General features: G+C 43.2%; 1 protein-coding gene across 4 annotated transcripts in view; it reads right to left on the bottom strand.

Moving 5' to 3' along the window:
- IFT81 (intraflagellar transport 81) overlaps positions 1 to 12192 on the bottom strand; it is a 140912-nt gene that overhangs the window by 37106 nt on the left and 91614 nt on the right. For all 4 annotated transcript variants that reach the window (XM_029620126.1, XM_029620125.1, XM_029620128.1 and 1 more), the window contains 2 exons: positions 7421 to 7570; positions 903 to 1031 (listed from right to left, as the gene is read on the bottom strand). In XM_029620126.1, the coding sequence (XP_029475986.1) occupies positions 903 to 1031; positions 7421 to 7570 (279 nt within the window). The remainder of the gene's footprint in view (positions 1 to 902; positions 1032 to 7420; positions 7571 to 12192) is intronic.

The raw sequence follows: 12192 nt of genomic DNA, 5'->3' as shown, positions 1-12192 counted from the left end.
TATAAAAAATACTTTAGCCCGAGTCCAGATAGAAGGTGGTACAAGGGGAGTAGATAGAAGTTGAATAAGGTCATTGACAAGGCAGAACCTTGTGGTACGCCTGTATCAAGATTAATATCAGAAATAACATTGTTGAATTTAACCTGATATGTTCTATTCTGTAGACATGAAGTTAACCATTCTAGAGGCTTATTACAGATACCAATCTCTATTAGTCTTTGTCTCATGATTTTATGGTCAATGGTATCGAATGCTGCTGAAAGATCAATCATTAGCAGTATATATTTTTTTCCGGTATCAAAACCTCGTAGTACATAATCGTGTAAAGAAAGGAGCAGGATTTCGGTACTTAAATTTTTTCGAAAGCCAAATTGTGTTGGGTACAAAATTTCATTGTCTTCAAGATGTTGATTTAGTTGTTTTAGTACTACTTTTTCAATGATTTTAGCAAGTAGCGGGAGATTTGAGATTGGTTTATAATTACTCAGGATTTTGTTGTCCATGCCTTTTTTTTTCAAAATGGGTTTAATTATGGCTCGTTTTAAATCTGAGGGTATGACACTGTTGTTTAGTGATAAGTTATATACTGTCAAAGCTTAAAGATGGCATAATTTTCACACACAAAGAAACCAGTAACATGAAAAATTCCAAAGAATAATTATACATTTTTTTTATCATCAGTTCAATGAATAATATAGATGAGAGTTATGACAGAGATACCCAGATAGGATACAGTGAATCCTGTACCATTCAAGTCAATGTCTTCACATTTACAATCCTATACATCTGCAAAAATTCTTCTTAGACACACAGAGGGACAAACGTTGCACTTTTTCTCTTGTGTACTTTGTAAACAACAAATCCAACACAGTCTAGGCGAAGGTTAAGATATGCAGACTCACCATTTCAGACATGTCATCTAATGTCCGGCCCTTCATTTCGTCCAGCTCACTTTTAAGGGCAGATATCCTTTCGAGCTCCTCCTGCGTGTCACTGTATCCAGAAATGCCTCTCTTCTGCTCAATCGCTTGCTTTGAATATAAGAAAGATTTAAAAGTTGAGTGAAAGTCTTGGGATAAATCAAGGCCCTGAATACAGGTTGGAGACCAAGAAGGGTCTGTAGACTTAAATGGGCTTCATGCCTTATCTGCTTTAGTTTTCTACGTGTCCAAGAAAAGTATATTTGGTGTATACTGCTGTTCTTCATTCATAGAAGCAAAAAAAAAAACCCCATCCTAACAATTGCATGTGTCACCAAACAAAAAAATGAAAATGTATCAGACCTGCTTTTGTTTAAATGGTAGACAATAATTGATTAAAACAGTCTGTCTTATTTGAAAGGTATTCCATTTTTTTTGCCAAGGAAGGCCTACTGTAAACATGAGGCGTGGCCTAATCAAAGGATCTGGAAAATATGATTGATGTTTGTTTAAGTGGTGCTATGTCCACATGCTTAGTATCTCTTGAAAGCCCAGAGCTTTTGGATGCCAAGCATTCATGTCATTTCTAAGTGGTTGCAGAAATATCAGCATTTAAACAGATGTCAGCAAGGCCAGTTGTATAATCCAGTGGTTAACAGTCTGTGCTGTGAGGCTCTGGTTCAAAGCCTAGCTTAGGCTTTTGCACTATAGCCAATTTGAGCCCTATATCTAAACCTGCTGGCTGACCAAACAGCAGCACTGGTTATAGCTACAAACGGGGCACAACCTGTATTCTTGGCCATAGATGGCTGCTGCTGCAGTTCTTGGTCTAAGTATAGGAAAGAACCTGGCAGAAAACTGGAAAAATAATGGAAGACTTGCCTGGTGATTGACTTTAGTCAGCTGGTGAACAAAAAGACTAAAGAAGGAAACCTTCCTGGAGAAGAAAGGCATATCCTTTTATGTTTAAAGTGTGCCATCAACATACAGAGAATGACAGATCACAATATACACACACAGAGGCTAATAATCAGCCTTCCTGTGGGGCTTGCAGTGCCCTGGGCACTTTGTATGGTGCTGCAAGCGGATTTTTAAAAAGGAAACTCCTCATGGATTTTACTTTTTTTAATTTGCCGGTCAGTTGGATACATAAATATGTAGGGAAAATCAGGAGGATGCAGGCCCAAGGATTTTAAAATAAAATCCCCAAGTGTACTTCTACTGGCCTGCCCCAGTCCTGTACCTTTTCCTCACAGGATAGGGATTAATATTTAAAGGATAGTGTTTTGCATGTAAAAACATGTTTACCCATGGAAAAAACTTTTACATATTGCCCTCTAAACAGCAATAGCTACCTTAAAAAATGTTATTTCCTGCAGAGAAAAATAAGAGCCAGATATGTTCAGTCAATATACAAAAATAAGTAGATTATAAAAACCTTGTTGCTTAATTAAAAAGAAAAAAACACCCCTGCCTTTAGACACAAATGGGGCAATTATTAAACCCCACGGCATCCACAGGCCAACAAATACAAATTCATAGAGAAACTGAAAATTTCTGCAAAATGACTGCTTAATTACCCAGGTAAAAGCTTTTGAAAACTGTCTTTGAAACCCACAGTGACAGTCCAAAGAACGTACCAAAACAGTCAAGAATATTACAGGAAAGCAATAGAAAACCGCTGCCAAACAGTTTCATCAGCTAAAGAATGATGAACCAAAGGTTATACTTCAGAAGTTTTTTATTTAATTTATTTTTTAATTTAATTTTTGCATTTATATATCACCTTTCCAAGAAAGCTCAAGACATAAAAACAGCACACTAAAAACCCACAATATGAAACAGAATCAAAACACAAAACACACAGGCCAATGCGACATCACGTGCATAAAAATGTGCGTCCAAACTGGGTGTTCGTATTTTCAAAGCGCGCACACATCCAGCTCTCCTGGGCACGCAATGCTATATTTTAATGAGTAGCCATGTTAAAAAGGACGTGCTTGGCTACAATTGGGCATCCCTGGCGCTGAAAAGCATCGGGTGCCCGGGAGACATGGCTGTAAGCAGGCACTCAATACGAGCATCTGTTTTATTGCGCCTCAGGTAACTCACACACAGAATATACGCGCACACCTGCAGCGTGAATATTGTGCGCCCAGACATGGTTTTTTTGTAATCAAGCCCTTACATTTTCCCCCTAATTTTAAGCACTGTAAGCAGTAGAACTTAGTATCGCAATGATACTAAGTTGCAGGAACCACAGAGACCAATTTTTTTTTGGTTTTTTCATGTGCTCGACTCGCGGTTATGACAATGTCAGCTCTGGGGCTGGCGTTAAATTTGCCACATTAAAAAGAGTGCATTGGTCACTGACAAATTTTTTGCATCGGGGTTAATATCTAACAGCCTCATCTACATGGCATTTACATGTGGTGAGTGCTATTAGCTATGCTTTTGTGTGGATGTGTTTTGGATGCGCTAATTCCCTTATTGCATCGGGTGTTAGTCTAGTGTGTCCAAAACGCGCATTAACCTGTGCACTAGGCTGAGCGCACTTTATTGCATCGGCCCCACAGAGAGGTCGGTATTTCAAAGGATTTCTCTGGCTAAGGAAGCCAAACCCTGAAAGTTAAATATCCTGCCTGGTAAGTCATTACTTAGCTATACCAGACAGATAAAAAAAAAAAAAAAAGAGGTGAAGCAGGAGTGTGTCTTAAATCTACCTGGTTAACACCAATATTCAGTGTTAGCCGGACTGTTATCCAGCTAACTCTGGTCACAGAAATAGCAATCCTAAAGTTACCTGGACAAAAAGAAAAAAAAAACCAAACAAAACCAATGGGTGCCAATTCCTCCTCCCCCCAATCCCTTACGTTCAAAAAAGGTGTTGGCCAAATCTCCACCTTCCATAATCCCTAAAAATGGCACCCTGGGCTGAATACTAAGGGGTAGATATTCCAAAGCCATTTAGATGGATAATGGGAAAGTTATCCATCTACGTGACTTAGCCGCATATTTAAAGGCTTATCTGGCTAAATTCTTGCCGGATAATGAATTATCCAGCTAGAATTTAGCCGGGTAAGTCAGGGGCGTTCCTGGGGTGGGAAGTAGGTGTTCTGGGGAAGAGCCATTGGGCAGGTCTAAAGTTAGCCAGATACCACTTATCCAGCTAACTCTAACTTATCCGGGTATATTCTGCGGTGCGGCTGAATATTTACCCCTAAGAGGATAACTTTCAAACAGCTCTATCCTCCTGCATATACATGCATATATGGCCATGCAGAGATCTGCAATAGTATTTTATAAACCATTCATTATTAGAAGCAAGCGTATTATAAAATCCGTGTATGTATGCTTACATGCGAATACATGCAATGTATTGAACGTGTGAACTTTTCCAATCAATTTCAAAAATATACATATATTTTACATGCAAAAATAAAGTAGGACTTGCTAGCGTAAAACCCGATTGACACGTGCTAGTTGTGTATTTCAGAATACACATGTTTCTCAGATTCCTCCAGCAGGCCACCCAGTCCTTCTGCGGGTCATCAAGATCCTCCTGGTTCTTCAACCTGAACTCTCCCTCCCAGTTTACCCTGACTTTCCACCCAGCCAATAGTATACAATAAACAAGTCTGATATCAATTCCACAAGTCCGCTAATGTAGCTGAGTTTTAAAAAGGTTTGGATCGGTTCCTGGAGGAGAAGTCCATGAACTGCTATTAATCAACTCGGAGTAGCCACTGTTTGCTGCTGGCATTAGTAGCATGGGATCTGTTTAATGTTTAGGTACTTGCCAAGTACTTGTGACCTGGATTGGCCACTGTTGGACACAGAATGCTGGGCCTGATAAGATCCTCGGTCTGACCCAGTATGGCATATCTTATGTACTTAAGATAATTAGCAGGTGTAAACTTTCATAGGTTTCCAAATGTATGCACATAAGTGTCTTAGAAAATAGCAACTTATATGCACAACTGTTGGCCCTGCTGAGGAAACACCTCTTTTTTTGCATGGGTGTGTGTGCACAAAATGTAGCGTACACATGTACTTTCGATGTTAATAAAATATGGACTGCTTATGCATGTATATACTAATTTTATATGTGCAAGGGCCTTAAAAATTCACCCCAAATGTAATAGGGCTGACAGCTCCCGGCACATTAGTATGAATTTATTCATTCCAGGTGAAAACACCAATCAGAATTGCGCAACTTTAACTGGCTAAAAGGCAGATTGCTTATTTTCAGCAATTCTGATCAATATTGAATCAGAGCTGAACAAATGCATTCCGAGATACTGTCTGAATCTGTATACCCAGTTTTAAAACAGACTTCAACAATACATCTAGCTTTTGGATTTCAGACTTCAAAGTAAGGGTGAGCCCATCAAGTACCAGTGATACCAGTAGATGTAAAGCATCCAAATTTGTTCTCCAAAACCTCCATCTTATTCGGATTCAGCCGAAGTTGCAGTTCACTATCAGTTCTATCCTAATTCTTATTGCTTAAATAAGTAAGGGAGACAGCAGGCATGGCACAGGGATTACTGCTACCTTGCTAGACAAGAAGGTGGCTTGGGTTTTTAGCAAGGAGCTCCTTTTAACTATAAAATCTGAAAGCTCTTGATGAAATATGCTGCATGTGCTAACAGTATAGAAACATAACAGCAGAAAAAGACAATATGGCCTATCCAGTCTGCCCATTCACACCAATTGCTCAGCTCTGCAATCCCTACCACTCCCTCAGAGATCCCCTTTGCTTGACCTATGCTTTCTTGAATTCAGATACTGTTCTTGTTTCTACCACCTCCACAGGGGGGGCTATTCCATGCATCCTTCAACTTTTCTGTAAGGAAATAGTTCCTTAGATTATTCTTGAGTGTATCTACCCTGTTTCACATGACCATTTCAAAAATATATTTTATCTAAAACTAATTTTATCTTTAAAAAGTGTTACTGCAGTCTAGAGCAATATTTAGTATACAGAAATGTGTTTTGGATTAGTCATGATCCTTTAAAAAATGATAAAATGTTTGTTTGCATTGCCTTACCTCAGGAGTCTAGAATACAAAGCAATTAGTCTGGCTACTATCAGCTGGCCCATTAACCACAGATATCTTCACCTCTGTGTTATTACATACATCCATTTCAGTTTTCATAAGACATCCTGTTCAGGGTACCATACAACAACTAATTAAAACACTCAAATTCGGATGCAGAGATATTGGGCAAGTGAGCCAACGTGAGTAATGCTAAAGTATTTAGTAATTACTCCACCAAATTACATAACATATGCTTGTTCTTCAGCCAAATTTAATTTTAAGAATTCTGTATTTTCAAAAGGATTTCAAATAGATTTGGCATTTGGATTTTTAAAAACAATGAGCATCCCATTATGAAACAATTTGTACAAAAGGAGGAAGAATAAAATTATTATATGAATTAAAAAAGATGCTTTAAGAAGAAATGAAACTAGTTCATAAACTGATTTTTATGTGAATAGCATGTCACAGGAGGCGATATCTGCTGCTCTTGGGGCCGATGCAATACTTTTCGCGGAAAGCAGGCGCTGACTTTTCAGCGCCCGCTTTCTTAACGCACGCATGGTGCCCGCAAGGGGGAGCGCCATGCAATATGCAAATTAGGGGGTCATGTTAACAAAGAGGCGTTAGGGTCGCTTGCGCGACCTTAACGCCTCCTTGCTAACGCGACCCTGCGGTGGCTGCCGGTTATGAAGACCGGCGCGCCTGTGAATTTGGCATCGGTTTTCATAACTGGCCGTCTGCCATATCAATGCCTGCTGTTAATAGCTGAGCGATAAATGTGCGTCTGAGACGTACAATTATTTTTTTGCATGTGGAGTGAATGAGTAATAGCCTCATTCACATGCATTTGCATGTGATGAGCGTTAACTCATTCATTCTGCGTCCCACGCGCGTTAAACAGGCGCTAATCCCCCTATTGCGGCTGAGCGCACTGTATTGCATCGGCCCCTTTGATTGGCATGAGAAAGCCTTCTGCTGCAAAGGCAGATTTTAAGTTATGTTTGGCTAGTTTTCAATTTTAAAGTGATACACTTTGTCTAGCCCACTTCAGGAGTCGCTAGGCAATACATTTCCTGCTACAACTCTTTGTACTTTGATTGCTCATAATGTTTTACAGTGTGTGTGTGATACATCCATCAGTAAGCTTTATCCTGCAGTTCTCAAAATAATTTGAGCAGTAATATTAAGTATGGAAACATGTCTAAAGTAAATCAATTCGGGAATGGAAAGAGCACATGTAATCATCTGTAAACAAGCTATTTATAGTAAAGTCTGAAGGTGGCCTGAAGTGGTAAAAGACTGCAGAACCTTTAGCTGCTATTTTGGCTAATACCGGGGAGTTCAGGTAGTTAAACAGCAAAAACTATTTCCCTGTGAAGCTGTGTCATTTTGTCATATTATGTAGCTCCTGTGTTCGGATCCAGACTACAGAGGGGTAGATATTTCAATTACCATTTGTTCTTGCACAACCTCATGGCGCTGTTTTAAAATTTCCTCAGTTCTCTGCAGAACGCCATACTCTGCTCGGAGTTCCGCTATTTCCTGCCGCTTCTTTTTAAACACCGTGCTTTTGCCACGAAGCTTACTAACATAGCGCTTAAACTACAATAGAAATAAAAAGAAGAGAAATGCATGGAATTTAAAGTACAGCAATGTCTTAGGTTTTCAAAATTAAAGCTTCATTAACTAGTGGCCTGCTGAAAATAAAGTACGTTATAAGATTGTTATATAATAGCACTAATGTGAACTAATGCTTTAAAATTATAAACTTAACCAGTTCAAATAAATTGCAAATAATGCTCAACGCAGCATTAAAGGGATTTACAATTTCACAGATGCTAACTGCATAGTTTTACAATGTGCTCATATGATTACGAGGCTTCCAGTGTGTGCTCGTTGGCCCAATGGCTCAGTGGCAGTGCTGTGCACTGCCTGGTTTGATCTCGAGTCAGTTCTTCCACTCCTCAGCTCACCCGGAGATGGGGATGCTGTGGGGGGCGGGAGTAGTAGTCCTTGATCAAGAGTGATATCTAGTGGTCTGATTCAGGGTTCATGATTACAGGGTTCTAGAAGGAGCCCTGGTGCATGGTCCCTGACCCAGGTGCATTGCTACAATGACCAAAATAGGGCAAGAGGGGATTGAAAAAGGGAAGAAAAAACCCTAGGTGACTGTGAATGAAAGCTCTAGATCTCAGCCCTGGTTCTGACTGAGGAGGAGGAATCTGCCATGTCAAAACAGAATATCATCCATGGCATATTGCTCAGAACATAATAGGATTGTATTACTAGCTTTACTTTTGAAGATAAAATCATTCATTTTACTGGTTCCAAAATGTGCTGTATCCCAGTATTCAATATTCTCTTACCTATCTTCATAATCACAATCAAAATTTTAAAGTGTTCAAAATATCAAGCTGCCTGGGCATCCTCTTGATGTTATTCTTTGTGCTGCCATTTTATCCATTAGATTTACATTTTTTGCATTCTCTCACTTTTTTCTAGACTATGGGGTCATTTTAAAAAGGATTTACACGTGTAAATGTAACTACTAGTGGAGAAATTACTTACCTGATAAAGGAAAATTGGTTCTTACCTGCTAATTTTCATTCCTGTAGTACCACAGATCAGTCCAGACTACTGGGTTATGCCTCCCTTCCAGCAGATGGAAACAGAGAAAGTTTTACTGACACTGCACCATAACCCAGTGTGCCACCTAAAGTCCCTCAGTATTTCTCTGTATCCAGCAGATGGTGGGGGTGCAAAGCCTGCAGTCTGACTAAAACAAAACAAAACAAAAAGGGCAAATAGGCTTTCTGTCTTTGCCTCCCAGAAAATAGTTAGGTCCTGGTGGGGCCATCCCTTCTGGTGCTTGAGGCTCTCAAGCAGGGGGTCGGGGACCCTGTTTTGCTCGTATCCCTGGCCGGACAGGGCTGATACCCAGGGGTCTCGGATCACTCGCCCTGAGGGATCACTGGAGCCTGCTGCATTATTTCATGAAAGTGCCTCTTTCTCTGTTTATTTTTTTCTTTGGGGCACCATGGGAGCTGTTGGAAAGGCACAGGGGCAGCGTGATTTTTCTTCCCTCGGCCCCTTATTTCGGCGGACGCCTCATAGAGGTTTGGTTTCCTCCTTCCTCTGGCTCCTTGCTGCCTCTCTCCCTTGCGCTGCGGTCAGCCCAGGCTCCCCTTGTGATGCCGCGTGGTGCGGCTGTTTCGGCCTGCGGGGACGCACGTTAGCGTCTTTCCGGCATCAGCCTTTGCTCCTGATGCCTCCCCAGTGGGAAGGGACCATTGGGGAGCAACACGGGCGGTGCTTGCATGACTTGGGGAAGCTGGCATCGGCGCGGTTGGCTCCTGAGGACCCGTACCCGCTCAGCGCGAGAACAGCAGCCATGTTGTCACATTTTTGTTTGGCTGTGCGGGCCGCGGAAGAGAGTAGGGACCTTTGCATTGAGCTCCAGTGGTGGCTACAGGAAGTGCATCTAAGCAAAGGTATAAACCTGTCCCCACCGATCTGGCTAGTCCTCATTATGAACACGAGCCTCCGAGGGTGGGGGGGCCCATTGTCAGGAATTGACAACCCAGGAGCGATGGACCAAGGAAGAGGCACGCTGGAACATAAACTGCCTGGTAGCCCGAGCTGTCAGATTAGCTTGTCTGCAATTCAGTCACAGGCTCCAGGGACAAGCAGTCCATGAGATGTCGGACAACGCAACGATAGCCTACATCAACGGCCAGGGAGGAACCAAAAGCCACCAAGTGTCTCTGGAGATAGACCCCCTTATGGAATGAGCGGAGTTAAATCTACAAGGGATCTCGGCCTCCTACATCATGGCAAAAGACAATGTCAGAGCAGACTTTCTCAGCAGGGAGAGTCTGGATCCAGGGGAATGGGTGTTGTCAACTAGAGCCTTCCAGCAATTAGTAGATCGCTGGGGCCTCCCATCCGGTAGCCGAGGCACTGGAGATACACCCCACTTACTGGCTAGCTTTTCCAATTCGCTTCCGAATAGGAGGGATCCCTTAAAGGGCATCTTTGTGAGGTTTGCCTTAGAGGTTGTGTCCGCTGACAAATTTCGCAGCCATAGCTGTCTTCTGGCTGCCACCACTGAGGCTACTCCTCTGGCTGAGGTACCCATTAGGTCAGAACTTGCATCCATTAGGAAGGCCGCGGCAGGCTCCATCAACTCTCTGGGATGCGCCCCTGAGCTATCTGCCTCTCTCGAGAAAAGCAGACATGAATGAGTCTGCAAGGCACAACAGGAAGCGATCTGCAATGTCATTGCTGTCGCGTCAAAGGCTTGCTTAAGGATGGACTCCAACTGCCTATCATGTGCATCCTTCAAGGCCGCTCCTCCCTCTACTGGGATAGTTATTCACTTTGAGATGGCGCAGACCAGGGTATCCACTTTCAGAAAACACAGGCGTTCTTTGGCCAGCGGATCTAGAGGGTACAAGGGCTCCAAGGCCTGACCTCCTTTAAAACTGGCTTATGGGGTTGTCCCACTCCAGGTCAATCAACTCTTGGATGGCTTCCACCATCAGGAAATAGCAAGAGGCTTTCCATAGAGACACCAGGATGGAATTCCTCTTTGGTTCCGACATAGGGTCCGTGCTGGGAACTCCCAGAGTCTTCAGGATCTGGGAGACCATGGCTGGCAATTTATCTCTGTGGAAAAACCGTAGCAAAACCGTAGCATGGTCCGGTATGGCTCCAGGCCTGGAGGGATTTCCCAGTCCTCCAATGAGTCTGCATCCCCATAGTCATCCGCAGTGTCTGTGTCCATATCAGGGATACCTTTGGTGAGGCGAGGCATGTCCCAAGGCATACAAAACAGAGCTCATGATCATTACCCCCCAGAACTGCAAAACCATCCTCGCTACCACTCAACCACCACTCATACCTCGTATTATCACAAATAATATTAGAAAGAACATAAGAACATAAGAAAATGCCATACTGGGTCAGACCAAGGGTCCATCAAGCCCAGCATCCTGTTTCCAACAGTGGCCAATCCAGGCCATAAGAACCTGGCAAGTACCCAAAAACTAAGTCTATTCCATGTTCCATGTTTCTTTGGCATTTTGAGGCGTCGCCTTGAGATCCACATGAGGAGAACCCCCACCAATCTCGAATGGGTTGCATTGCAGAATCTGATAATTCCCACTCATCCGAGTCTAACTGAGTTTGACTCAGGAAGGCTGCCTGAACATTTTCGACCCTGCTATGTGGGACGCAGCTATGCGTTCCAGGTGCCTTTCTGCCCAAAGAATCAACTGTTGTGCCTCCTGAGCTACTGCTTGGCTCTTGGTTCCGCACTGCCGATTGATATAAGCCACTGTGGTCGCATTGTCTGAAAGATTCCTTACTGACTGACCTTGGACTAATGGCAGAAACTCCCACAAGGCTAAACGGACCGTCCTGGTCTCTAACCAGTCGATAGACCAAGCAGATTCTCTCGCAGACCAAGTACTCTGGATCGAGTGCCGCTGACAAACTGCTCCCCCATCCACAGAGACTGGCATCGGTAGTAACTATCACCCAATCCGGAACCTCGAGGTCCACTCCTCAAACGAGATTGGAAGTCTGAAGTCACCAGGAAAGGCTCTCTCTCGCTTCGCCCTCGAGGGGCAACGGTATTTAAAATTCCTCGGATATCGGCTGCCAACGAGCCAAAAGCGCCCTTTGCAAGGGTCTCAGATGGAAAACATTGAGTCCAGGAATCTGCAAATAATCCCAGAACTTGGGAACACGTAACTGCAACAACCAGCGAACCTGACTCTGCAGTTTCAATACGCTCTCCCCCGAAAGATACACTTTGCCGACCAAGGTGTCGAACCGAGCACCCAGATGCTCCAAAGATAGTGTCGGGATCAAATGACTCTTTGCCACGTTCACTACCCAACTGAAGGACTGGAGAAGATCGAGAACCTTGTGAACCGATTGGCGACAAAGGCCTCTGAACTCGCTCTGATTAGCCAGTCTTCCAGATATGGATGCACCAGAAAAACTTCCCGCCGCAGTGCCACTGCTACCACCACCATCACCTTGGTGAAAGTGCGCGGGGCCATGGCCAGACTGAAAGGAAGGGCCTGAAACTGAAAATGCTGTCCCAGAATCATGAAGCGGAGAAAACGCAGTGAGTCCGGATGGATGGGAATGTGGAGATAGGCCTCTGTGAGATCCAGCAAAGCCAGAAACTCTCCCTTGAGAACCGCTGCTAT

This window comes from Rhinatrema bivittatum, chromosome 11, assembly GCF_901001135.1.
Source record: "Rhinatrema bivittatum chromosome 11, aRhiBiv1.1, whole genome shotgun sequence".
In the NCBI taxonomy this organism is placed as follows: Eukaryota; Metazoa; Chordata; class Amphibia; order Gymnophiona; family Rhinatrematidae; genus Rhinatrema; species Rhinatrema bivittatum.
This window is presented reverse-complemented; position numbering and strand designations above follow the sequence as displayed.